The sequence below is a fragment of the Dipteris shenzhenensis genome, chromosome 22, assembly GCF_047967505.1.
Source record: "Dipteris shenzhenensis isolate YYH24624 ecotype China chromosome 22, Dip_SZ_1.0, whole genome shotgun sequence".
In the NCBI taxonomy this organism is placed as follows: Eukaryota; Viridiplantae; Streptophyta; class Polypodiopsida; order Gleicheniales; family Dipteridaceae; genus Dipteris; species Dipteris shenzhenensis.
This window is the reverse complement of record NC_141617.1, coordinates 50,644,027-50,668,721: the sequence shown is the minus strand read 5'-3', so window position 1 is coordinate 50,668,721 and position 24,695 is coordinate 50,644,027. Positions and strand designations below refer to the sequence as shown.

The 24,695-nt window shown below is 43.7% G+C and overlaps 1 protein-coding gene across 1 annotated transcript in view; it reads right to left on the bottom strand.

The window, feature by feature from the left end:
* Window positions 1–24,695, bottom strand: part of LOC147888250 (GPCR-type G protein COLD1-like) — a 183,407-nt gene that overhangs the window by 52,221 nt on the left and 106,491 nt on the right. The window contains exon 7 of the mRNA XM_087393199.1: window positions 21,113–21,201. Within this exon, the coding sequence (XP_087249325.1) occupies window positions 21,113–21,201 (89 nt within the window). The remainder of the gene's footprint in view (window positions 1–21,112; window positions 21,202–24,695) is intronic.

Here is a 24,695-nt window from a genome sequence, read left to right as displayed (position 1 = left end):
ATCTCATAAGCATTTGGCTTCCTATATGTCCCAGGCCATGGAGATATTTTGGAAAAGCAAATCTCACAAAAAGGCTTTGCGACTACTTCCAATGCAGTCTGTTTGTTCACCTAAGACTCATGGGGGGCTTAATATTCTCAATCTTCAGTTTCATATGTTGGCAAGAAAGAGCACTATGATTGCTAATTTTTTTCAGCAAAAACAGCCATGGGCCATCATGTTAGCAGCCATGTGTGGAAACATGACGTCCCATACATATGGGCACTGGATTACGGATCACTCGGAAGCAGTCATGACCACATTTCAGGGGAAAATTCCTGGTTGTTCTCTTTCTACTGCTTTCATTCATGATTGGAAGAGAATTCTCTCTTATGCAAAATGGACAGGTACTTCTTCTCATCATGGCAATTCTTTTCGCTTGGAAAGCATCCATTGGAGCAAGGTGTTTGAATCGCCCCTCGCTTTACAAACACCCATTAAAGCGTATAATCTTATGAAATCGGGCATAAGATCTGTTGGAGATGTTGTGGATCAACAAGATTACATGCTTTCATTTCCACAAGCTTGCAGGACATTCCCTTTCCTTCTTGTAAAGCATTGCTGCTTCCAAGCTTTTTCCTTAACTCGAATGGCGGATTATTCCTATGAGAAAACATTTCACAAAGACGAGTCGGTTTCCAACAAGAAACAAAAACAGGTGATGCATTCAGATGATTCCCTTCATGACTCTACTGAGGCTCAGCTTGTTTATGAGGTTATGCATGAAGGGTTTGAAGACACCCGTAAAGGTTGGAAAGATCCACTTCCCACCACTGGCATTATGATGGAAGTGGATGATATATTTGATCCAGTTAAGGAGTATGCAAAGCATGCCATTATAATTTTCTTCCAAGGATGGATGCCTGCTACAGCAGATGTTGGGAATTGGTTGACTCGAACCCTGGGTGGTTCTTATGTCAAAAAAATTCATTATGCAGCGAGGGGCTTTTTTGAGATCATCATGTCTGATGAGGAGCACCGTCAGGTTTTGCTGGAGCACTCTCCTCTTTTCTATGGCCAACAGATGGTCCATGTTCTGCCCTAGTCTCCCACCCGGGATTATTAGGCATTGATTTGGCATCATTGCCCTGTTTGGGTAGAAGTTGTGGATTTTCCTCAATGCTTGTCTTCTCTTCTACCTAAAATTGCAGCTTCTCTCGGTAAGGTGGTATGTCCACCACGACCCAATGGAAATTCGAATCGCTTCTGCATTTTGTGGGATACAGATCATCCCACTCCAGCTTCAACTTCGGTTACTGTGAATAATGTTTCCATGGGGAGTGCCTTTTACAAGCTCAAGTGAGGGCTGTTTGCAGGTGCTTACTTTGAATGCAAGCAATTTGGACACATGGCTTCACAATGCCCTTCCCGAGCTCCACGGATGCCAATGCAAGCTGAAATGGTTCAGCCTTTGAATAAGAATGCAAATGCCTCTTCTGTGGTAAAAAACAAAGGAGTCAAACAGTTTTTCTCTATTCAAGACAAACGCAAAGCCCCGGCTGTCTCACATGGTAATACTTCTTTTCCTATGCCTTTGTCCTCTCCACCTCAGGGGAAGGGGGAAATTTTTTTGACTGATGGATGGCAAACTCCTCGCAAAGTGATCTCCCCCAGGCGACCTTTGCCTTCTCGGACTTGGAGTGGTGCATCCTCTCATGGGAAAACACCTGCTGAAAACTCTGGTGTTGGCTTGAACTGGGCTTCTGTGACTGCAAATCGGATCTTGTTTCTTGCAGAAGAAGTTGCTGCACTTTTGTCCTCTCCTCAGGCTCATGCTTCATCCCAGGGAAGAGGCCCAGACATTGAGGTGGAAATGCAGACGTAGACAGCCCGTTAGTTGCTGTACATACCTGTCCCATAACTGTAAATATGCTTGATCATCTGAAGTGCGTTACTCTCAATGTAGAAGGAATGTGTGATGGTCACAAATGGAAACTAGTCTGGATGTATATCAGGCAATTGCAGCCTGATATAATTGCTTTGCAAGAGCATAATCAGCATATGTATGCTGGTCAAATAGACCATTTTGCTGGTTATGATATCTTCTATGCTAGAGAGCACTCCTTTTCTGGTGTGGCTTTTTTGGTAAAGCACGACCTTCAACCTGTTGTGGCTCTCAATGATCGCCATGGTAGATGGATTATTGTTCAATGCCTTATTCAAGGGGAAATTTTTGAATTTGCATCCATTTATGCCCCCCAGTCTTCTCGTGATAGAGCTTTGATCTGGGCTGCCATGCATACTTATCCATGGCGACAACATGCCTTCATTTGTGGTGACTTTAATAATGCCCCTCAATCGGTGACAACACCTCAGGCCACACTCATATGTTGGCTTCTAAAACACAGGCATGGTCTGATTTTTTGCTTCAGTTGCGCCTAGTTGATCTCTAAAAGGAATTACAGCCCATGCTTCCGGGTTATACCTTTCAACATAATGCTCAATCTTCTTATCATGCACGCTTGGACAGATGGTATCAGATTGATCCACAGCATTGTGATGCCTTTACTTGTCAAATTTGGGTTGATCATGCTTTCACACATTCGGATCATGCTCCTCTTTGGTTGAGGCTTTCCTTAAATGAATTTCCCACTGACAGATTGCCTTGCCGAAGGCTTTTGCTGATTAATAATAGTTATCTTGAGCATGCTGACTTTAAAGCCTTGGTCTCTGATGCTATTCAGCCTCTCTCTCGTTAGATACGCATTGGTTTGGATTATGCCTGGAAGGCTTTTGTTGCTCGGATGCAAGCAGTTATTCGAGATTATGGCAAATCCTATATGCAAGCCACAAGGGAGACTGTAGCACATGCCAAATTTACATGTCAGAGTTTGACTGAGCTTGCTCATCTTCGCCCTTTGTCTTCAGAGGAAAGCATGCTCTTATGTCAGGCTCCATTCTCTCTTCAATCCAATGATCGCAGAAAGCTTGCTAAATGGGAAACTCGATCCAAACAACAGGCATTTTTGGATAAAGGCTGCTCTTCCAAGCAATTTTTTAAGAGTTTACACTACAAAAGACAGGTTGCCAATATCTGTCGGATCCGGATGCCTGATGGTTCTTGGTCAACATCTCGTTCAGAGCTTGCTGATTTATGTGTGCAGCACTTCTCCACTCATTTTGGGCATCTGGATACTCTTTCTCCTCGGGTCGTGTCTGCACGTCAGCTTCTTTTGCAGCATATTCATCCAATTTTGTATGATGCTTAGGCTTTGGAACTTGAACATCCCTTCACTGAAAGGGAATTGTATGATGCACTGAGATCCTGTGGTAGATGGAAATCTCCAAGATGGGATGGTCTCACTGTTGAATTTTTTATTGCATTCTGGGATCTTCTTAAATTCACCTTGCTGCAAATGGTAAATACAGCATGGCAAAATCAGCAGATGCATGTGTCATGGAAAAAGGGTCTTCTCAAGCTGATTCCAAAAAAGCAGCTATGTGATTCACTTGGTGATTGGAGGCCAATCATGCTCATGCCAATCATTTACAAGATCATTGTCAAAATGGTGGTTGATCGGATTAAAGGTTATTTGCATGATGGGTTGCATCCCTCCCAATATGGCTTTGTTCCACGTCGCCATATCACAGATAACATTGCCAATGCTTATATTGGGATTGAATATGCCAAATACACGCAGCAGGATGTTCTACTCTTGCAGGTAGATATTGCAAAAGCCTTTGACACAGTTCATCTCGCAAACTATGTGAGCTTTGGGGTTAGGACAAAAAATGCAGCAGGTTATTTACTCGCTTTACAGAGATAGCAATGCGGCTTGCATATTTCTGGGGATATCTCTGATGAGTGGACTCTTCGTTGTTTGGTCCGCCAGGGATGCCCTCTTAGTGCTTTACTGTATGCCATTGCTACTCATCCAATGCTGCAATATATTGATCATCTTGTGGCTACAGGATCGCTTCATTGCTTGGAATTGGATGCTAATCGCAGCATGGTTGCTCAAGCTTATGCTGATGATTCTTTCTTTACCCCAAAGAATACGCCCCATGATCTTGGTGCCTTGATGCACGCCCTCTCTGTTTATGGTTCGACAGCTGGTCTTCATGTTTATTTTCAGAAGTCTAAGCTGCTCCCTTTGCATTCCAAAGACTGGCATAGTCTATTATGGCCCAGGGATATCATTCCACCCACTCAGTTTGTTCGTCATCTTGGTTACCCTTTGGGGTGGGAACTCACTCGCCGACAACAAATTGATTGGGTTTTGGCTAAGCTTCGAAAAAAGCTTGAGTATTGGAAACTGGCAACCTGGCCTTTGCACGTTCGTCTTCGAATAGTGCAGTCCATCCTTGTGGCATATATTCAATTTTACTTGCCATTGATCATGTTCACTAAGGCAGATCTTACATCTTTCATGTCTGTCTTTATGGAACTCTTCTGGCGATCCAAACATGGCAGAAAAAGTCTCAGGCTGCTTTCAATGCATCACATTTGTTCTCCCAAGATGCGTGGTGGATTGAACATCACGGATATTCATGTGCATATTCTTGCCCACGGGGGGAAAATGTTGCTGTAATTTCTGCAAGGTGATTAGCCTTGGGCTCTTATGATTAGGACTCTCATCACTCATATCAGTATTTCTGCGTTTGGTCATTGGCAACTCGATCACTGGGATTTCTTTTTTGGCTGCACTGATGGCACTTTGCAGACTGGAAGCATGTTCTTTCTCATCCGGAATGGAATGGACGGCAATCTTTGCTTGGGAATTCTTTGAGAGCTGAAAGCATTCATTGGTCGAAAGTCTTTCAGCCTCCCTTGGCTTTACAGGAACCTCGACGCTCCTACTTTGTCTCGTTTAAAGGCATCACCTCGGTTGCTGATGTTATAGATGATGTTGGTACTGTGCTCCCCTTTTCTCTAGCAGCCACTCCATATGGATTGGGCTCTCATTATGGTCCTTTGTGGCAACAAATTACTTCTACGCTTTTGCCTTTTGTTCCGATTCCTCCTTTGGAACTCCAGGACCGACTGAAAGATTGGACTTTGACTTCTCCAGAGTCCTCTTCTCGTCCTTTGAGGCTATCTCAGATTACTGTACCTGCATTGTATAAAATCCTTTTGCCTCAACCTTGGGTTACAGAGAGAGGTGATTCTGTTTGGCGAATGCATTGCCCAACCAAGTGGTGGAGGAAAAGATTACAACAACTTTGGGCCTATAAAGTACCACTTCGGCAACAAGTTTTCTTTTGGCGAGTTCTTTTGGGAGTGTTTCCATCTAGACAACTATTAGCTCATTGACACATTGCTCATGCACTTTGCCATAGATGTTCTGCTTCTTCGGAGACTGTGCCTCACTTGTTTTGGCATTGTATGTGCTCTCGTGAGTTTTTAAATCTGCTTCGACAGCACCTGCGAGCGAGATTCCCATCCGTTCCGTTTGGGAAGTTCTTCTGGCTATTTGGGTTTCATCCATCCAAACCGGAGTTTCATCTTTTCTTCGTTTGGATTCGCTACTGGGCACTATGGACTTTATGGACATATAATGGACATATAGGAATTGTAAAGTCTTTGGTGATCCTACTTTCTCTCTGTTTGGCTTTTTTGCAACAATCTTTCTTTGATTGCTTGCAGACCCGTTGCATAGATCATGAGGTCTTTTTGGCATATACTGAAATTTTCAGTTGATGTAATTGTAGCACCTTTTTTTGAGGTTGCTACTCATATAATATAATCAATCAAAGATTTCACCCAAAAAAAAAGTGTGTGTGTGTGTGGGGGGGGGGAGGGAGGGGCGATGAAGACCTCCTCCTCTGCCCTGCCAACCTCGTCTTCCTCCCTGTTTCCGTCCGTGTAGTCACCCTCGACGTCCCTGCTACCTACCTTGCCTTCCGTACAGCTGTCGTCAGCTGTACGGCCTTCCGTATGAGTTCCGTGCACCCTTCAGCCCCATGTACAGCTCCCGTATGGTCATCTGCGCAGCCTCCTTCCGTATCTGTGTTGCAGCCCTCGGTGGCTTTTGCTCCAGTCTCATCTTCCTCGTCCTTTCCGGCTGCACCGACACCTGCTTCTTTTGTTTTCTTTGCCTCAGCGCCTCCTGCCTCTGCTTCTCCTACTCGTGTTTTTCTTCGACGGAAGCATGGTGGTTTGTTTGCCTCGCCTTTGATTAAATCGGCAAAGCTTGATGTTTCCGATGGCCCTTCTTCTTCCCTCCAGCTGGATCTTCTTCGCCAATTGTGCTCTGCCTCTGTCACAGAAGTTCCTTCATCGGGTTCCCCGCTTGTTTGTTCCTTGGATTTTGCCCTTTTGGTCTCCGGTCTTCAACAGGCTCAGCAATTTGGAGTCTACCTCTATTTTATGGGCAGGGTTTTATCTTCAGCTCAGCTTCGTCATTGGGCTGATGTTGCAGTGGGTCTGGATTGTATTTCTTCCTTTGCCTTTCTGGGCAAAGGATTTTACTATGCCCACTGCTCTTTGACTGAGGTGGTAGAGCGCCTTGTCAGTCATGCTGGTGTTCCTGGAGGTGGCTTTTTTGCTTACGTGATGCCCTGGGATCCCTTATTTAATCCGTATACCTCTCTTCTAACCCACTGTCTGTGAGAAGGGGAGAGAGCAACAGTGAGAGCAAGAAACAGGAGAGTGAGAGAGCTAAAAACGTAGTTGCAATTAGATGAGAGTGATACAACTGAATGGGGTGATAGGTTTTGTCTAAGTAACAAAACCTTATCCTTCACTAACCATATTTAGTGAACTAACTGTGGTTAGGGGAAAAAACCTCTAAGTGAGGGAAAAGTGCCCCTAACCTACTTATTACATTACATTGGTCACTGCTAAATTACAGCAATAATTCTAACACCCCCCTGCAGTGCCAATGTCATGTACAAGGAAAAGATCAATCACCAAAAGGAGATAAGTTCAGGGCACTGCGAAATGCCTCAAACTTTTCACGTGAAAATGTCTGCAACATTGTCATGTGTTGACACATAGATCATGCTGATCTCTCCTGCATGCAACTTCTCTCTGACGTAGTGATAATGAACCTCAATGTGCTTCGTGCGAGCATGAAACACAGGATTCTTTGCTACTGCAATAGCACTCTGACTATCAGTGAGAATTGGAGAAGGACCCGCCAATGAAAGATGAAGATCAACAAATAAACGACGCAGCCAAACACATTCAACTGTCACTGTGAAAGCTGCCCTGTACTCAGCTTCACATGAAGAGGTAGCCACTGTAGATTGTTTTTTGCTCAACCAAGAAATACAAGCTTTGCCCAAAAAGAAACAATTGCCACTTGTGGACTGCCTAGTGTCATAATCTCCAGCCCAATCTGACTCACTGTAGGCATGCATCTGCAAGTCACCCCCCCTAGGAAACATCAAGCCAAAAGACTTGGTACCTTGCAAATAACGGAAGATGCGTTTTACACCCTGCCAATGCATAGTCTTTGGGCTGTGCATATATCTGCTCACCTGAGAAACTGCAAACTGAATATCAGGTCATGTATTGCAGAGATAAATGAGGCATCCAACAGCCTAACTGTAGAGTGTGACATCAAATGATTCACCTGCTTCATGCATTGTAAGCTTCAGCCCCGGCTCCATGGGAGTAACTATGGGCTTACAATCCTGCATGTTAAATTTGTCCAAGAGTTTTTGCACATACTTGGATTGAGACATACCGATGCCACTTTGCTCTTGAGTGAACTGGATCCCCAAATAAAAGTGTAGCAGCCCCAAATCTGACATGTCAAAAGTGGTCTACAATTCAGCTTTAAAATCTGCAATATTATCTTCATTTGACCCTGTGAGCAGTAAGTCATCTACATAAAGAATGATGACTAAAATATCCCCCCCATCCTTCTTGATGTAGAGGGTGCTTTCAGTTGGACTGTTGTGCAGCCCTTGCTGGTCAGAAAGGCATGAATCTTTGCATACCATGCACGTGGGGCCTGTTTCAGCACATACAAAGCTTTATTCAGCTTGCATACCTGAAGTGCATTTCCTGAAATTTCAAAGCCTGGAGGTTGTTTGACATAAACCTCTTCCAACAAGTCCCCATTAAGGAAGGCTGTTTTTATGTCCAACTGATGAACATTCCACTGAAAATTTGCAGCCATTGCTATGACTGACCGGATGGTTGTCATTCTGGATGTAGGAGCAAAAGTCTCCTCATAGTCTATGCCTTTTTTCTGAACATATCCTTTTGAGACCAGCCTTGCCTTGTACCTGTCAATGGTGCCATCTGGCTTTCTTTTAACTTTGAAAACCCACCGTGTACCTATGGCATGTTTACCTGGTGGCAAATCGACAACTTCCCATGTCTGATTTTTCTTAATGGACTGCAACTCATCATGCATGGCATTCATCCAATGCACATTATCCTATGCCTCTTCAAATGTCTCAGGTTCCTCTTCATCAAGAAGAGTACCTGCATAAGCTGATTCAACTGAAAATCGTACTCTTATGGAGATGGATAGATGTATGCTGAAAAGCAAAAAATTGCCTCATTAATTTTGGCTTGAAGGTCTCATGTGTGCCTTCTTCTCATTAATTTTGGCTTGAAGGTCTCATGTGTGCCTCATTAATTTTGGCTTGAAGGTCTCATGCTGAAAAACAAAAAATTGCCTCATTAATTTTGGCTCACACTCAAGCTGAATTTGATATGCCTTCTTCTTCCGGTGATGTCTTTGAGGGGTTACTACCCATTGCCTTGGGTTCCCCTATTGATATATCTAATGAAAATCAGAATTTTCAGATACCTCCACATGCTCCGATTCAGCCACAGGATGTCATACCACCTCCACAAGCCATGGAAGAGGTTGTTCAGCAAGAAATTGCAGATATACATGCAGCAAAAACAGTCCCAAATTGGCTGTTACAGACTCTCGGGGAGAGTAAAATTGATGCTCCATTACCTGGCAAAACTCGAAGTGCAGTAAGGCATGGGGGAAGTGCTCTCTTAGCTTTCCCATTTTGCTGAGGAGTTAGCCTCACTGTAAGCTAATGTACAATGCGTCTTTCAAAAAAGCATCAAAATCTGCAGACAAGTACTCCCCTCCTCTATCAATGCGTAATGTCTGTATCTTGAGTCCGGATTCATTCTCAACCATGGCTGCAAAGTGTTTGAAGACCATAAACACTTCTGATTTGCGTTTCAGCCCATAAACCCAAGTGTAGTTGGAGTAGTCATCTATAAAAGTGACAAAGTAAAGATGACCACCAAATGATGGAGTCCTCATGGGACCACAGACATCACTATGTATAAGCTGTAATTTTCGAACAGCTTTAACTGATCCATCCTTCTTAAAAGGAGATCTATGCATTTTACCAAGAATGCACCCTTCACAGGCATGTGGAGGAGGTGTTTCAAGAGGAGGCAATGCATCAACCATGGCATGTTTTTGAAGCGTCATCAAGCTGTCATAATGCATGTGTCCATATCTCGCGTGCCATAACTCCGCATTCTGCATAGCATCAGTAGGAGTGGAAACTGCAAGAGCATGTGTTGGTCTTTTCTCCTACATGTCAAGCTGAAAAAGACCACGTAACAAAGTGCCGGACAGAGTCTCAAGGCATAGTCATGCTCTCTATCATGGACTGCACACTTGTCATCTTCAAAAATGACCTGAAATCCAGCTCTGTTAAGAGTGGACACTGAATGTAGATTTTTTGTGATACCAGGCACATACAAGACATCAGAAATTCTGAATGTTGAGCCATCAATGGCTGTAAGTTCAACTTCTCCTGTACCACGGACTGAATAGGAGGAGTTGTTGGCACATGTGACCTTTTTACCAACAGGTGGTGGATGCAGATATGTGAAGAGACACTTCCTGGAAGTGATATGCTTTGAGGCACCGCTCTCAAAATACCATGTATTATGTGTCTCATTGACACTAAAAGCTGATGCATCCTTGGAAGAATCATAACTGCATGTCAGAAAAGCATAAGTGTCATCATTACAAGTGGCTGTACTATCCCGAGCAGCCAACTGAGAGTCTGAAATGCAAGACAAGAAGGCATAGTCGTGCTCCACAAAGTTGGCTGTACCTTGCTCATTGTCAAATGCATGAGGAGCTGAATCTGAGACAGCCATACCGGAGCTGTTTTTCTTTTCTTTTGCAAGCCTTTTCTTGCATTCTCCAATGTAGTGACCTGGCTTTTTGCAGTAATGACATATTCCCTTCTTCTTTGGCTTACCTGCATCACCCTTAGCCTTTTGAGAAGGCTGTCTTGAACCACTGGAAGGCTGATTTGCTGAAGTCTTTGCCTGTCCCTTTACTTTAGGCTTGAATTTTGAGAGCATGGCATGTTCACCTGCTCGTGAAGCCATGTTTTTCCTGGTCTGCTCTTCTTGCAGCAGAAGTCCTATCAACTCGTGAAAAGTGAGAGGATTTGCACCCCCCCTCAAAGACAAATTCAGCGAGGTATGAAAGCTGAGATAAGATTCAGGAAGAGAATTCAGAGTAGTGGTAATCATCTCTGAATCAGGAATGATCTCATCAATATTCAGCAACTGCTCTCGTAAGTCCTGTAGCTTTGTGAGGTATGACATGGAGTAGCCCTCTTCCATATGTGCATGAGACAATTCTCTTTTCAAAAAAGACACCCTGGCATCATTCCGAGCTGCATACATGCTCTCCAAAATATCCCATGCTGCCTTTGAGGTCTTACACGACCGGATATGTGGAATGATGAATCTTTTTACTGAAAGAGAAATGCACGACAAAGCTAAAGCATCACATGAATCCCATCTCTTCTGCTCTGGAGTGGTAGGTATAACTGCACCAATAACTTGTGCTGCAGATGAACCACAGATGTACCATGTGCACGACCTCTGCCTCCTCCTTGTTGGGGAGGGGTATTAGGTGCCACATTTGCTGGCCGGAACTCATCCCCACTTACATAGTCCCATAAATTACGAGAAATCAGAATATTGCGTACCATAAAACTCCCGAGGGAGTAGTTGGTACCATCCAGCTTATCCTCTTGTGAAAGACCACTGAAAATGAAATCATTCTGATTTTGCTGGGCCATGTCTGAGAAAGAAAATACAGCAAATGCAAATCTGAATTCCCTTGCTGGGAATGGAGTGCACAAATCGCAAAAGAACACAGCCAAACACTGGCTTAAAAATGCAACTTAAATCTCTGTAATGTCTCTATCAGAAATCTGCCAGAGCATTCAATCTCTCCCAAAACCTGCCAAGAGTGCTTCAAAACACTCACAGAAAGGCAGTGTGAACTGAAATCTGTCAAATTGCTCTCCCAACACAAAAGCCCCAATGTGTGGCTTGAAATTGCAACCAAAAAGGGGCAAATTTACTAAAAGCCCCAAATCTGCAATTTCTGAACAAAAGCCCCAAATTTATCTATACGGACGGTGAACAGATGGAGCTTGCGAGCTGGAGCTGGAGGCAGGAAGCAAAGAGTAGGGTCAACTTGCTCTGATACCAAATGTGAAAATGTGAGAAGGGGAGAGAGCAACAGTGAGAGCAAGAAACAGGAGAGTGAGAGAGCTGAAAACGTAGTTGCAATTTCATGAGAGTGATACAACTGAATGGAGTGATAGGTTTTGTCTAAGTGACAAAACCTTATCCTTCACTAACCATAGTTAGTGAACTAACTGTGGTTAGGGGGAAAAACCTCTAAGTGAGGGAAAAGTGCCCCTAACCTACTTATTACATTACATTGGTCACTGCTAAATTATAGCAATAATTCTAACACTGTTCGGTTTGGATTACCCTCAAAGCGCTGCCTGTGCCTCTTCTTCAGCATCTTCCTACTCTTGCTGCTTTTTTGGCCAGGCCTCTCCATGTTCCGAGACAAGATTTCTTGCAAGCTACCCGTGATGTTAGGCTCTGTATTTTATGGGATATGATGTAGCCCGTGCCATCTACTCTGGATCTTGATATGGGATTTGCTCATCCAATGCGCATCAGGCTGCATTTTGCTTCTTTTCCTACAACTTGTTATCGGTGTCGTCAGGTTGGTCATTTTGCACGTACTTGCCTTTCTGCTTTTATGACCACTCCCCCTGCTCCTTCTTCAGTTGTGAAGGTTACTCTTCCTCCTCCTCCAATTTCTGCTAAGGCTTTACTGGATAAGTCTTCTTTTACTGCTCCGAAGCATTACTGGAGGAAGGTAGAAAAATCACAGGCCAATCTTTCTCTTGCTGAAGAAGTTCAAGATCTGACTCCTGTTAAGCATCATCAGCCTCCTCCTCCTCAAGATATGGATGTGCCCCTTGCAGAGGGGATCATACAGACACATCCTCCTTCTGAGGTTGATCCTCAAAGTGAAGCTGAAATGCTGAGTCCTACTTTATCAAATGCAGCTCTTTCGTCGGAGGATACAGATGTTGATCTAGCTCCTTTGCCTCTGATGCCTGTGCCAGAGTCGTCTTCTGTTCGGGATGCAAATGTGTCATTTTCACTGGATTCTTTTCATCCCATGTTACAACAGTTGAAACAGAAGAGTTGGCAAAAGAGAGTGATAATCTATAGTCTCTATGAATTAAGAAGCTCTTCATCACAAAATCATCTATAGCCAAGGTCCACCTAGTTCAATGAAAACATTTGGGTGAGAGAATCGTTTTAATACTAACCAGTTTGTTGAGAATATGTTTCAGCTTATTGAGCAGGTTACTATAAAGAGATTCCAGCAACTAAGTATTCATAAGAGGATCCTGAGCATGAATAATAATGAAGAGGCACTGCAGTGGTACTTCTGCATTTTGAATATTCAGCATCTAGAGGAACCAGAACTTAAAGATGGGATTTCAGTTCTCATTCAAAAGAGATCGTGTACTACCAAGAGAAGACTATTTGCAGATTATGAAGAGGAGATGCAAATGCAGAAGTAAAAGAGAAGCGTACGCAAGAGAAAGAGACAAGAGAGGATCCAGAAGAGGACTTCTGCACATTCAAGCAGAAGGGAGTGTCATGACAAGAGAAATCACTAATCAGTGATTAGTAGACATTAAAACATTATTATATAAAATACGCCAATGGTGTAACATGTATATGTATTTATGATGGACACCGACCGATTTGTTATGGTGGTGGATTATCTCAGTAGATAGGACTAGTCGAGCTGGAGCCACTGCTTCAGACGGCATCAAATTTGGACATGTGACACTCATTCTATTAATAAAAGTGTGCACACACGTGTCTAGGTCCTAGGGACAATAGGAAGGGAAGGGTGCATTAAGGTGCATTGAATGGTAGATGCATGGGTCATAGGCTAAGGGTAGGTGTAAATGGGAAGATGGAACTTGAGTGATCTCAAGGGACATTAATGAAAGGGTATCACACTTTTATTGTGAATCTCACGTAGCATTCTTCATTCACCTTGCATTCATCCGCCATTCCTCTCACACCTTGCATGTGGGTCGAAATAGAAATAAGTACTCTCACGAGGGCGCTCTTCCCCATTGGAGGGCCAATTGGCATTCAGATTCTGCATGCATTGCACACATTTGCATTCTCGAGAAGGCTGGTTCTTCACATGACCTAATCTGTTTTTTAATATTCGCCAAAATAACAAAGAAAGGATTATGTCACGAATTTGCACTTCTCCCAAGAAATAAAGAGAATCTTTATTAGCTTGACTTCGGTCAAAGAAAGTTGACTTCGATTAACTAGAACAAGTTTTATTTTCCTTTGCATTGCATTGGTTAAATAACACTATGGGGACACCTAGAAGGGACTATGATTAGTCCAGAGAACTAGAATGCATGCATCAGCTAGCCTTTAATGGCCTAAGTGTGTTGGATATTGTGGTAGGACCATGGAGACTGCAAAAAGGCTCTTGTTTTAAAGGAAAAAGCCTAGAAAGCAAGTCCCACATGAGAAGCAAATATGGAGTGCCCAAATTCGGGAAGAAAGCACGTGGCAAGGGGAGTGAGCAGCTTAAAACAGGACCCACATGGCTGAAAGCAAGAAAATCGCCTTTTTCAGAAGAAAGCTATTGCTTTCTAGCCTATTTTTGGCAAGAAAAGCATGCCCAGCTTTTAGAGAGCTTTCTAGCCGACTAGCCTAGTCTATAAAATAAGGGCCTCTAGGCTCCCACTTATATGAAGAATCCAAGATGTATCAGCTTCATGCCACGGTGAGCCAGTTATGGAGAGTTTTCTATTGCACTAAGACCTTCGGGGGGGTCCAGCCGTTATTTCTGGGCCCTAGTGTGTGTTCTCTCTCTCCCTCTCTCAGTTCATTTTCATTCCCATAAGAAATATGATAATGCTCCTTGTTAGATGAAGCTATCAGATGCTGTTTTCCCTTTTTATTTGAATCCTTTCCTTGAGATTATCTGCAGCAAATCTGTTCCAGACTGCTGCAGTTGATGATTTGACTTGGAACTCTGTGAATTGAGATTATTTGCTGCAAATTGTGTTCTACTACTACAATTGACATCCAACTCTTGCAGATTGAGGACCTAGGCTGCGGTTTTTACCAGAACTGATTTGTTTTGGGGATTCAAGGCTAATTACCAGTTCGTTTTAGGGTTTCAAAGCTGATTATAGATTTATTTTAGGGTCTCCAGGCTAGTTACATTGGTATCAGAGCTCAGCCTTGCCACTTTCCTTGGTGGCAACGACCCAAAGAACTACCTGACTGAGGAGGGACATCGGCAAATTATAGAAGACAGCAGATTTGCAACCCAAACGAAAGCTTTCAACACCGATCACAATTCAGATCTGCCCCTTCAGCCTTGTCAAATCGTTTCAAATTTGTGAACAAAGCACAAGTGTTTTGATCTGCAAGCAGCCCCTGAATTTTGGTGAAACTTGGTGTGGGCAGCTCAGCCCTATTTGCTGTTATGTCACAACTTTAGAACAGTCCTATCCCCTACCAATCTGATTCAGCTCAGTTTGTTGTTCCAAAACAGCTCATCGTCTTGCTAATTTACTGCAGAAATAGTTGATTTTGTTAAAGATCTTGGAGTCATCTAAAGTGCGATTCAGTCATGGTGGTTTTCTTCTCAACGATCCAATGGTTTTCTGATGAATCTAGCTATGAAATAGCTTAGGCTTGATCTCCGAAGCACATCATGACTTCAGAACATGGAAGTTTAGCCACCAAACAGCCCAGCCAGAGAGGTCCTGTAGGGCCTAATGATGACCTTGATGAAGAATTTATAGGAATCAGAAACCCCAGGGTCACAAAGAGTATGAGCACGATCAAAAGGATCAGATACATGGAAACAAGAGCAATACACACTTGGTTTGATTGTTTATCAAAGTTAAATGGTTTCCATGGATTTTGGAAGAATTCTTGATGAGACAAAAACCAACACAGCAAAGATATTCAAGTCTTATGCCAAGATATATATGGAGCTATAGCATTAATTCCTATGATCGGCAATATGGGATGTCTTTTTATGAATTCCAGGAGGGTGTAAAATCAATTTTCAAATACTATTTATTCCGAGTTTATTATATCAATTTTGGAGGATTCCATAAATAATATTCTAGTTATATTGTTAAGGAACCAGTCTCTTTTATCTGGTCAAGATTATAGACTCACACTATTCTTCCCACATGAATACTGGGGGAATACACAGTTGGAAAGATTGGTCTCAGAAGCCCATTCCAAGGCAATCAGTTTATACAACTCAAGCATGGAAAGAAGCCCATTCCAAGGCAATCAGTTTAGGAAAGAAGCCCTTTCCAAGGCAATCAGTTTATATGATTCAAGGTCAGACCCCACTTGAGGGTAGTATGTTCTAAGTTAGCCTGGTTGATAGTCATGAATATGCAGAGTTATAAGTTTCAAGTTATCTCCTTTCAAAGGATTTCTGTCATGGTATCCAGTTTTATTGTTTCTTATTATGGAGATCTAGCTCTTTATATAACGTTATTCCTTTATATGGTCATCATTGGCCAAATAAGGATTTCATCATCCTACAGTTTTCCTTTGACAAATTTCTCTGACGAAGGTTCCTACACTGATCCCAAGCTCGGGATGCTTCGTCAGGAGGTAAGAAGTGTTTCCTAAATTCCCTTTTAAACCCCTCCCAGGTAGTGGATGCAATACCATCTTTCTGTTGATTAATCCACCACCAATCCGCTGCCTCACTAAACATGTGAGTGGCCTCGCGGATTTTCTTGATATCATTTCTGATTTCACAAATGGCGAACGCCTCGTCCCATTTGTGTAACCAGGTAATGACATCAGAACTACGGTCATTCATCCGACCAGAATACTTTTCCGGTCTATAATTGGCAATATTAGGTACTTTAGCCTTTCTAGGCTCGACCGTATGGACACTAGACTCCGGTTCCATTGCAGCCTTTCCTTTCTCATCTCGAGAAGGTCTGGCAGACATACTATGTATCACTCTTCTAAGTTCAAACTGCCCTGCATTTGCCTATAACTGTTGCGCTAATAACTGTTGCAAGGCATCCTCAAGTAATGCAATCCTGCCAGATAAGGTGTGAGCTACTGGGCGCGACACCTGCTGGGTCGGCTGGTCTCGTGACTCTACAGGGTCCATCCTGGAAGCTCCTTCTTCTGCTTCCATTCAGGTCAATGGGTGTTTTGGGGGTTTTTTTTGTTTTTTTTGTTTTTTTTTATAATAATAAACATCGCTAGAACATTGTATCTACAAACTGACAAAATTCAGTGTATTGGCACTCTGACACAATTCCCTATTCTAGGGAATACCTGCAATCCCACATGCACACTGACTAGGCATTTGACACAGGCATAACCCAAATACCGCTTTTCCCTATACTAGGGAAATTCCTGCAAATAAACTGACTTTACCACAAAGCCATATGCACAAGCATAGTCTCCCAGATTGCCCACAGGAATTTTAAGAAGTCAAAAAACATCCCAAGTCTGCTATGTACCCTGTTATGGCATCGAACCTTCATGCAGACTAAACATTCACGAGACCCTCTTCATGCAAGCGGAGCATCAACAAAGACTAAGGTCGGGGGAAAAAAAACACAGAATTGACGAATGTCAAAGAAAGCTCCCTGGTTGATTCGCCTTTGTATACAGCTTGCACTATCTGCTAATTCGTCACGGTCCCCTGTGACTACGATCTTCCTACTACTTGACTGCATCACGCTGTCCCGATTGTCAGCCTATCGCCTGCTCTCATAGGCTCCCAACCCCGTGCGTCGCCCATCGCCACGTATCGCATCGAAGGCCTCCCTGTGACTTCAGATTTACCAAGTGAAACGATCTTATTCTAATTCTCTCTCTGTATTTCGTCAAGTCAGCCCGTCGCGTGGAGGTCACGAGCCCCTTGACTCTTTTCCTCCGTTTGGCGTCACGCGTAGCAGAGTCGTCCCTTGTTCATCACAGGTGAATTATGCACAAAGGAAATTTAATGCACGTTTCCTCAATCATGTATCGTCATCAATCGCCACGCCTTCTCTAATTTCCCAAGTTTTTTTTTTTTTAAAGACGTAGTTCCACGCAACGGAATCAGCCTGAGCCTACGTCGTTCAACCCCCTGTGCTCCTCAACTAGCTTTTTCGTCAACCTACCTTACGGGAACCCTCCGCTCCAGTGACAGCTTATAAGCCTGGAGCTTGGCTGTTTTCTCGTCACGTATCCCGCGCTCCCTTCATATGCAATCCCCTCATCCACCTGAGCTCTGATACCAAATGACACATACATTTCCTACTTACTACAACAGATCACGGGAGTAGCACCACAGAATATCCTCCCAGCCAAATCCTGTTGAAGCATGAGAGCTCTCAGAGAAGTCGAAATCAGCAAAATCACGTAACAGTTCATTCTCCTTCTCTCACTAACTCCAACAAGCCCCATCTCCCTAGATGGATCTAGATGCCACATGTCATCATCATAGGGCCTTTCCTAATGCATCTTTTCACCCCTCTCTTGGGATACTTTAATTTCCTTTGCCCCTAGGCACATTGCTTGCATTAGGCCCTTGGCCTTAGATCCACCTAGTTTGGTGCTATCAGCCCTCACCTAGGACCTTGACATTAATTCCCTCTCGATCATTTACATGAAGCGCAAACAAATATATTACAAACATAGATCCTTTAAGGGAAATGTCGACTGATTCTTCCGAGTCATGCTACCTCGGCTAGAGCGTAACACCGAGGCTAGATATGCCTTATTCCAAAGGGTGGAGATAGATCGGATATCAGGCCGTGGAGACTAATCACCTTACTGGACACCGCCTACAAGATCTTGGCCAAAGTCTTGAGCTTGCGGTTGAGACGTAACCTGCCGGACATCATTCATGACACGCAGACAGGTTTTGTTTAGGAACGCAATATCTTGGACAGCATCTTTACTTTCTAGGAGGAGTGGATTGGGCCAAGAAGAGTCACAGCCTCTTGCCATTCTTCTCTTGGATTTTGAGAACGCGTATGATAAAGTGGAGTGGTCCTTTTGGAGGGCACCTGCCGAGACTGGATATATCAAAAAGGTGGATCAGAGAGGTCTCAGCTCTATATGCGCAGGGAGCTCCAGCACACGGGTGAGGCCTTCTCTCTTTCTCGCTCAGTTCGGCAAGGCTGCCCCCTGCCCCACCCCACCTTCCTCGTAACAGAGGCCATTTTCTACACTCTCACGAGATTGGTAACACAAGGGTGAGGTTGCTGATCCGACAAGAGGATGAGTTGCTAGATTCAGAGTTTGTAGATGACACAGCTTTGTATGTGGGAGTCTCAACCGCGAGCCTTGAAGCAGCCAAGGGGGCCTTGGCTATCTACTATGAGGCCTTTCGGGCCCGCATTAACTAGACCAAATCTACTGGCTTCTTCACAGGCAAAGAGGAGGTTCAAGAGGTCCATTTAAGCATTAATAGAAACTTCCTTTTTCTGGAAAAATAAAAACTAACAAAAAATAAGACATACAAAGACATCCTTTATAAAACAAGCACCCGTCATGTATGGCATAATCGCAAGGCTGATCATCATATTACCAATCCTTCATCTTTGAGAGTGTGGACTCATGTACAATGGAAATGGAGGATACCATGTCCTTCCTACTAAGAGCATCAGCAACCACAATCTTTGGACCAAAAACATACTTCTCATGCCCCCAAACTGTTTGAATGTCTAGCTCCATTGGACCTCGAACCATTAGGATGGCAGGCATCGTCTACAGCCATTGCGATGGCTGAGGATCAGCTTGTGTCCTTCAAATGCAATGAGGTTACCATGTTGCTCCCGCACTCCTCCCAGGACATTGTCATTGGCATCAGCCCTCGGCTGGTCCCACTGAGCCAATGCCAAGCATGGAGCTGTGGTAATCGTTCCCTTCAATAAGCCGAACGCTATAAGGGCTCCCAGAATGAAGCGTATGGGATACTTCTTGCTCTTCAGCCCTTGTAACAGATTCAAGATGGTATTGTAATCTTTGCCAGTCCATGCAGACTCGTTGTGCCTTTATGGACACCTCCCAATCTGCAAATAATATACCTCCTCCAAAAAAAAATGTCTCTTCTTGGCATTTATTTGTCCTTCAGAAGCTGTAGGACCTGTCTAACATTACGCATCATTCTGTTGAACGTAATGGATGCACCTGCAGCATGACGACAAACTTGCACTGAGCTTTCTCTAAGTGGAAAGATGACTTTTGGATATCCAACGTGTGACTCCAAATCCAATGATACCTTTCCAAAATAGTCATTCCAAGATGTCGACTCTGGATATGGGAAAGGAGTCCTAACGGTCAGCTTGATGAGTGCACACTAATCCGCACACATCCTGGCTAAATTGTTGTCCTTTTTTACAAAAAAGGATGGGTGTTGCATATAAAGAATTGCTAGGTCTAATGAAGTCATTCCTTAGCAATTCCTCCAACTAGATCTTTAATTCCTCCTCCATGGCTTTGTCAAGCCCGTAGGGGTTCTTCCTAGATGGAAAGGCTCCTAGAATGAGCTCAATCTGATCATCATCTGGCTGCACTAGGGATAAGGATGGTGGTAAGCTGGATGTGAGAGACAACTCTTGAAATTCTTGAAGGCTTCCTGATGTGGGTTTGTGGCTGATGGTAATGCGGCAGTGTTGACATTGACCAGAAAAACTTCCCCACCTCAACAGAGCTCCTTGGTCAGCTCCATGGCTGCGATCAATGGTCACAAAGAAATGTCTCGAAGCCAAGAAACAAACCTTGCACCCGTGGCTAAAATGTTAAACCTTTCGACTAATAGTTGGGTTGGATCTCAAACTGATGCCACCACCAGGCTCCCAAGATAATATTCGCTACCTATGCCGGTGTGGATGACTATTGACCTACTGAAATATTCAAGACAGTTAACAGGACCTCCATCATGAATTATCCTGGATTAGTCGGATATTGTAGCAGGACCTTGGAGAGTGCAAAAAGGCTCTCGATTTAAGGAGAAAAGCCTAAAGCGGGTCCCACAAGAAAAAAGTAGATATCGAGTGCCCAATTTTGGAAGAAAGCACGTGACAAGGGGAGCGAGCAGTTTAAAAGAGGACCAAGAAGGATGAAGGCAAGGAAATCACCTTTTTGAGAAGAAAGCTATTGCTTTCTAGAGAAAAGTGCCTATTTTTAGCAAGAAACGCAAGCCCAGCTTTTAGAGAGCACATGCTTTCTAGCCGAATGGCCTAGTCTATAAAATAAGGGCCTCTAGACTCCCAGTTATATGAAGAATCTAAGAGTGCTACGATTTGACTTGCACTATGAATTGAGATTATTTGCTGTGAATTGTGTTCTGCTACTACGATTGGCATCCACCTGTTGTGAATTGAGGATCCAAGCTGCAGTTTGTACCAAAACTGATTTGTTTTAGGGTTTTTCAAGGCGATTACCAATTTGTTTTAGGGTTTCAAAGCTGATTACAGATTCGTTTTAGGATTTCTAGGCTGGTTTACAATTGGATTATTTTGGGCTTGTGGAGCAATCTTTGATGTACTATTTTTGGCTCACAAAGATCATACATTCTCTACATGGGAAGCCACTAACTAGAGGGGGAAATTACAACCCAAAACTTACAAAACAAAAGAAAGTTGTGTGCACAAAACATAAAGAGCCTTTGATAGTCTTTCCCCTACAAAGAATATTGCACTACTAAAATGCAATGCAGTAACCTCACAGGATCGGAGACTATGTTCAACTTGAAATCTTGAATTTTCATCGACAAGAGAGCACCTTGGCCTGGCGCAATTCATACACTTCCAAAAACAATTGCCTTGATAGCTCTTCCAAACCGTTGACCTCTGCTTCCATGCTCTTTATTTCTATTGTAACAAACCAAAAAGCGAAAAACGGTTCAAATAAAATGAAAATTTACACAAAACCCTTGACAACATATCTACTCAGCTAGAAACTGCGACAATGCAACTAAACTCTCTTTAGCGTCCAAGAATTTCTTCATCAAATGAGTTTCACACTTATGAACAATAACAAACTCATTATAAGTACATTCCAGCCTTGCTGCCTCACCATGGCAAAGACAAGACTTAATATGCACAAACAAACATGCACGTCAACATAAGATTGCAAGGAAAACATAGATGTGTATACTATACGCATGCACACATGTACATACGTACATATATATGTATGCATGCAAACACACACATGTATATGTATTTTTATATACATACTAGTATACATACAAACATCTATATATGTGTATGTGGGTGTTTGTGTGTATGTGACTCTTTCTATTCTCTTTCAATACTCCCTTAGGATCTTGGGAACCAAGCCTATCCTCTGTAGAGAATCGTTGTCTATAACACCGTTGTGTGTGCGTGTGTGCGTGCATGTGTGCATATGCATGTGTGTGTGTGTTTGTCTCCTTCATCTGAAGATGCTTCCTATGTGTTTGATATGTTGAATGATGATTTTCAACAAAGTAGAAGGGAATGAAGTCAACCTGCTCCGGAACTCACTTACAAAATGAAGTTGCCCTCTCTTGTACATCCTTTGAAGAAGCTTTCTCAAACTGCAGTTATCATCTTTTTTCCAGGCAAAATTCCCTCTGCTAATGATGTGGGTCAATGGGTGAATTCTCTTGTTACGCTCTAGCCGAGGTAGCATGACCTCGGAAGAATCAGTCGACATTTCCCTTATAGGATCTATCTTTGTAATATATGTGTTTGCGCTTTATGTAAATGATCGGGAGGGATTAATGTCAAGGTCCTAGGTGAGGGCTGATAGCACCGGACTAGATAGATCTGAGACCAGGGGCCTAGTGCAAAGAATGTGCCTAGGGGCAAGGAATTAAATGCATCCCAAGAGAGGGGTGAAATGTTGCATTAGAAAGGCCCTATATGGATGACATGTGGCATCTAGATCTATCTAGGGAATTGGGGTCTGTCAAGGCTTGAGAGAGAGAATGAAGAAGTGTGGATTTTTACGTGATTTTGTAATTGCTCTCTCTCTCATGCTGGAAGCTTTGGCAGTTTGGCTGGGTGGATAAGAGAGGTGCTACTCCCGTGATCGGAACTAGAGACTAGGATAGAAAAGAGTGGTAACATTTTGGTATCAGAGCGGAAGGTTGGAAGGAAAGGTAGAATCGACGAACGGGCTGTTGGAGCGATTCGTCGAGGGTTGCGAAAGTGTGGCGCTCACGTGCGGACCTACGAATTGGCGGGGTGTTGGATTACCTTAAGGGCAAGGGTCCGTCTGACGATCGCGTAAGTGGTATCACGATCGCGTAAGCTGGCATCACGATCGCGTAAGCTGGTATCACCGGACCTGACGGAGCTTCTTTGGAGAGGAAGCGAACGAAGAAATTGCTGACGAGCGACGAAGGATAGCAGATGGCCGACGAGCTTTGTTAAAGCTACGTATTCGGAGCAGATTCGCCATTCTTTTACGTACGTGTCCGAAAAGGGTGCCTAGGCACTCGAAAGATCGCCAGGCGTGGAGTGCAGACCCGTGTCACGACGCCCTTCGTGGTTTTAATGGAGATGTGATAGCAGACAGTCGTGCAGGCTGCAAGCAGCAGAATTCGAATTCCAGGGGGCCTTCTACCTATTTTCCCTTTTGGGTTTGGATCAGAATTCGTAGACCAGGAAGGCTCTTTGTCATTTCTGTTGATTCTATGTTTTTTTTTCCTGGTTTAGTTGCTGATACTCCGTTTGCGTGAATAGCGACAAGTATGCATAGAATATGATGCTGTAACAAGGACAGATTGTGTTGAGACTATGCCGGTATACTTGAGTTATTTGCAGAAATTTCCCTAGTATAGGGAAAGGCGGGATTGAATATATATGCCTGTGTCAAATACGTAATTAGTGTGCATGTCAGGTTGCAGGAATTCCCTAGTATAGGGAATTGTGTTCAGAGTGTCAGTTTGTGATTACAGTGTTCGAAGGGTGTTTTAAAAAAAAAAAAAAAAAAAAACCCCAAAACAATACACCTACTGAACAAATGGAAGCAGAAGAAGGAGCTTCCAGGAGGGACCCTGGTGAATCAGGAGTCCGGCCGACCCAGCAGGGATCGCGCCCAGTAGCTCACACTTTATCTGGCAGAATTGCATTGCTGGAAGATGCCTTGCAACAGTCGTTAGCGCAGCAATTACAAGCTAATGCAGGGCAGTCCGAGCTTAGGAGAGCGATACATAGTATGTCTGCCAGACCTTCTCGAGAGGAGAAGGGAAAGGCTCCAATGGAACCGGAGTCTAGTGTCCATACGGTCGAGCCTAGGAAGGCTAAAGTGTCCATTATTGCCAATTACAGACCGGAAAAGTATTCTGGTCGGATGAACGACCGTAGCTCCGATGTCATTGAGACCTGGCTACACAAATGGGACGAGGCGTTCGCCATTTGTGAGATCAGAAATGACATCAAAAAGATCCGCGAGGCCACCCACATGTTCAGTGAGGCAGCGGACCGGTGGTGGATTAAACAACAAAAGGATGGCATAGCATCCACTACCTGGGAGGGGTTTAAAAGAGAGTTCAGGAAACACTTCTTACCTCCTGACGAGGCATCCCGAGCTTGGGATCAATATAGGAACCTGCGTCAGAGAAATTTATCAGTGGCAGAATACACTGATAAGTTTCGAGAGAGTGTAATGAAGGTTGACGAACCCCTGCCTCAATCAATCCAAGTGAAAGATTTCATATTTGGATTGAATGACCGAATAAAAATGGAAGTTCGGGCTAAGTACGCGAACACGCTAGATGATGCAATAGCTATAGCCCTGAACTACGAGGATGCCAAGGGCAGCAAGCCAAGTGGGTTTGCACAGGTCGGAACCCAGTATGGGTATCCGAAGAAATCTGGGTTTAAGAAGAAGTGGACTAGTAAAGGGAGTGGTTCGCAGCCGAGTGGTCAAGCCAAGCAGGCGAGACCGGCTGAAACTCCTAAACCAAGTACCACCATTGGAGTGAAGAGAAAAGTAACTCCAATGGCAGCCCGGGCTTGGTCTAAGTCTCCCTTGAACCCAGAACAAAGGGAAAAAGCGAGGAGAGAAGGCTTATGCTTTGGTTGCCTTCAACCTCATCAGTGGAGAGATTGTCCACGTAATAAAGATCGTCGGATGGCTGAGATGGTGATCTCAGAGTGCGACGTGGAGATGCAGGGAAGTCCCAGAGCGGAAGAGATGCAGATTCAGCTAGCGGGATCTTCTCAGAGGTTAGTACCTTGTTTGTTATGTGTGTCTGTTGCTAAGTTAGTGACGAGTGCACCTGATAACATCCTATCTAAGCCCGCAGCAACGGGGTATACAGCCTTCAATGATACGGAGTTAATTAAAATGAAAGGGCAAGTGGCCAGTC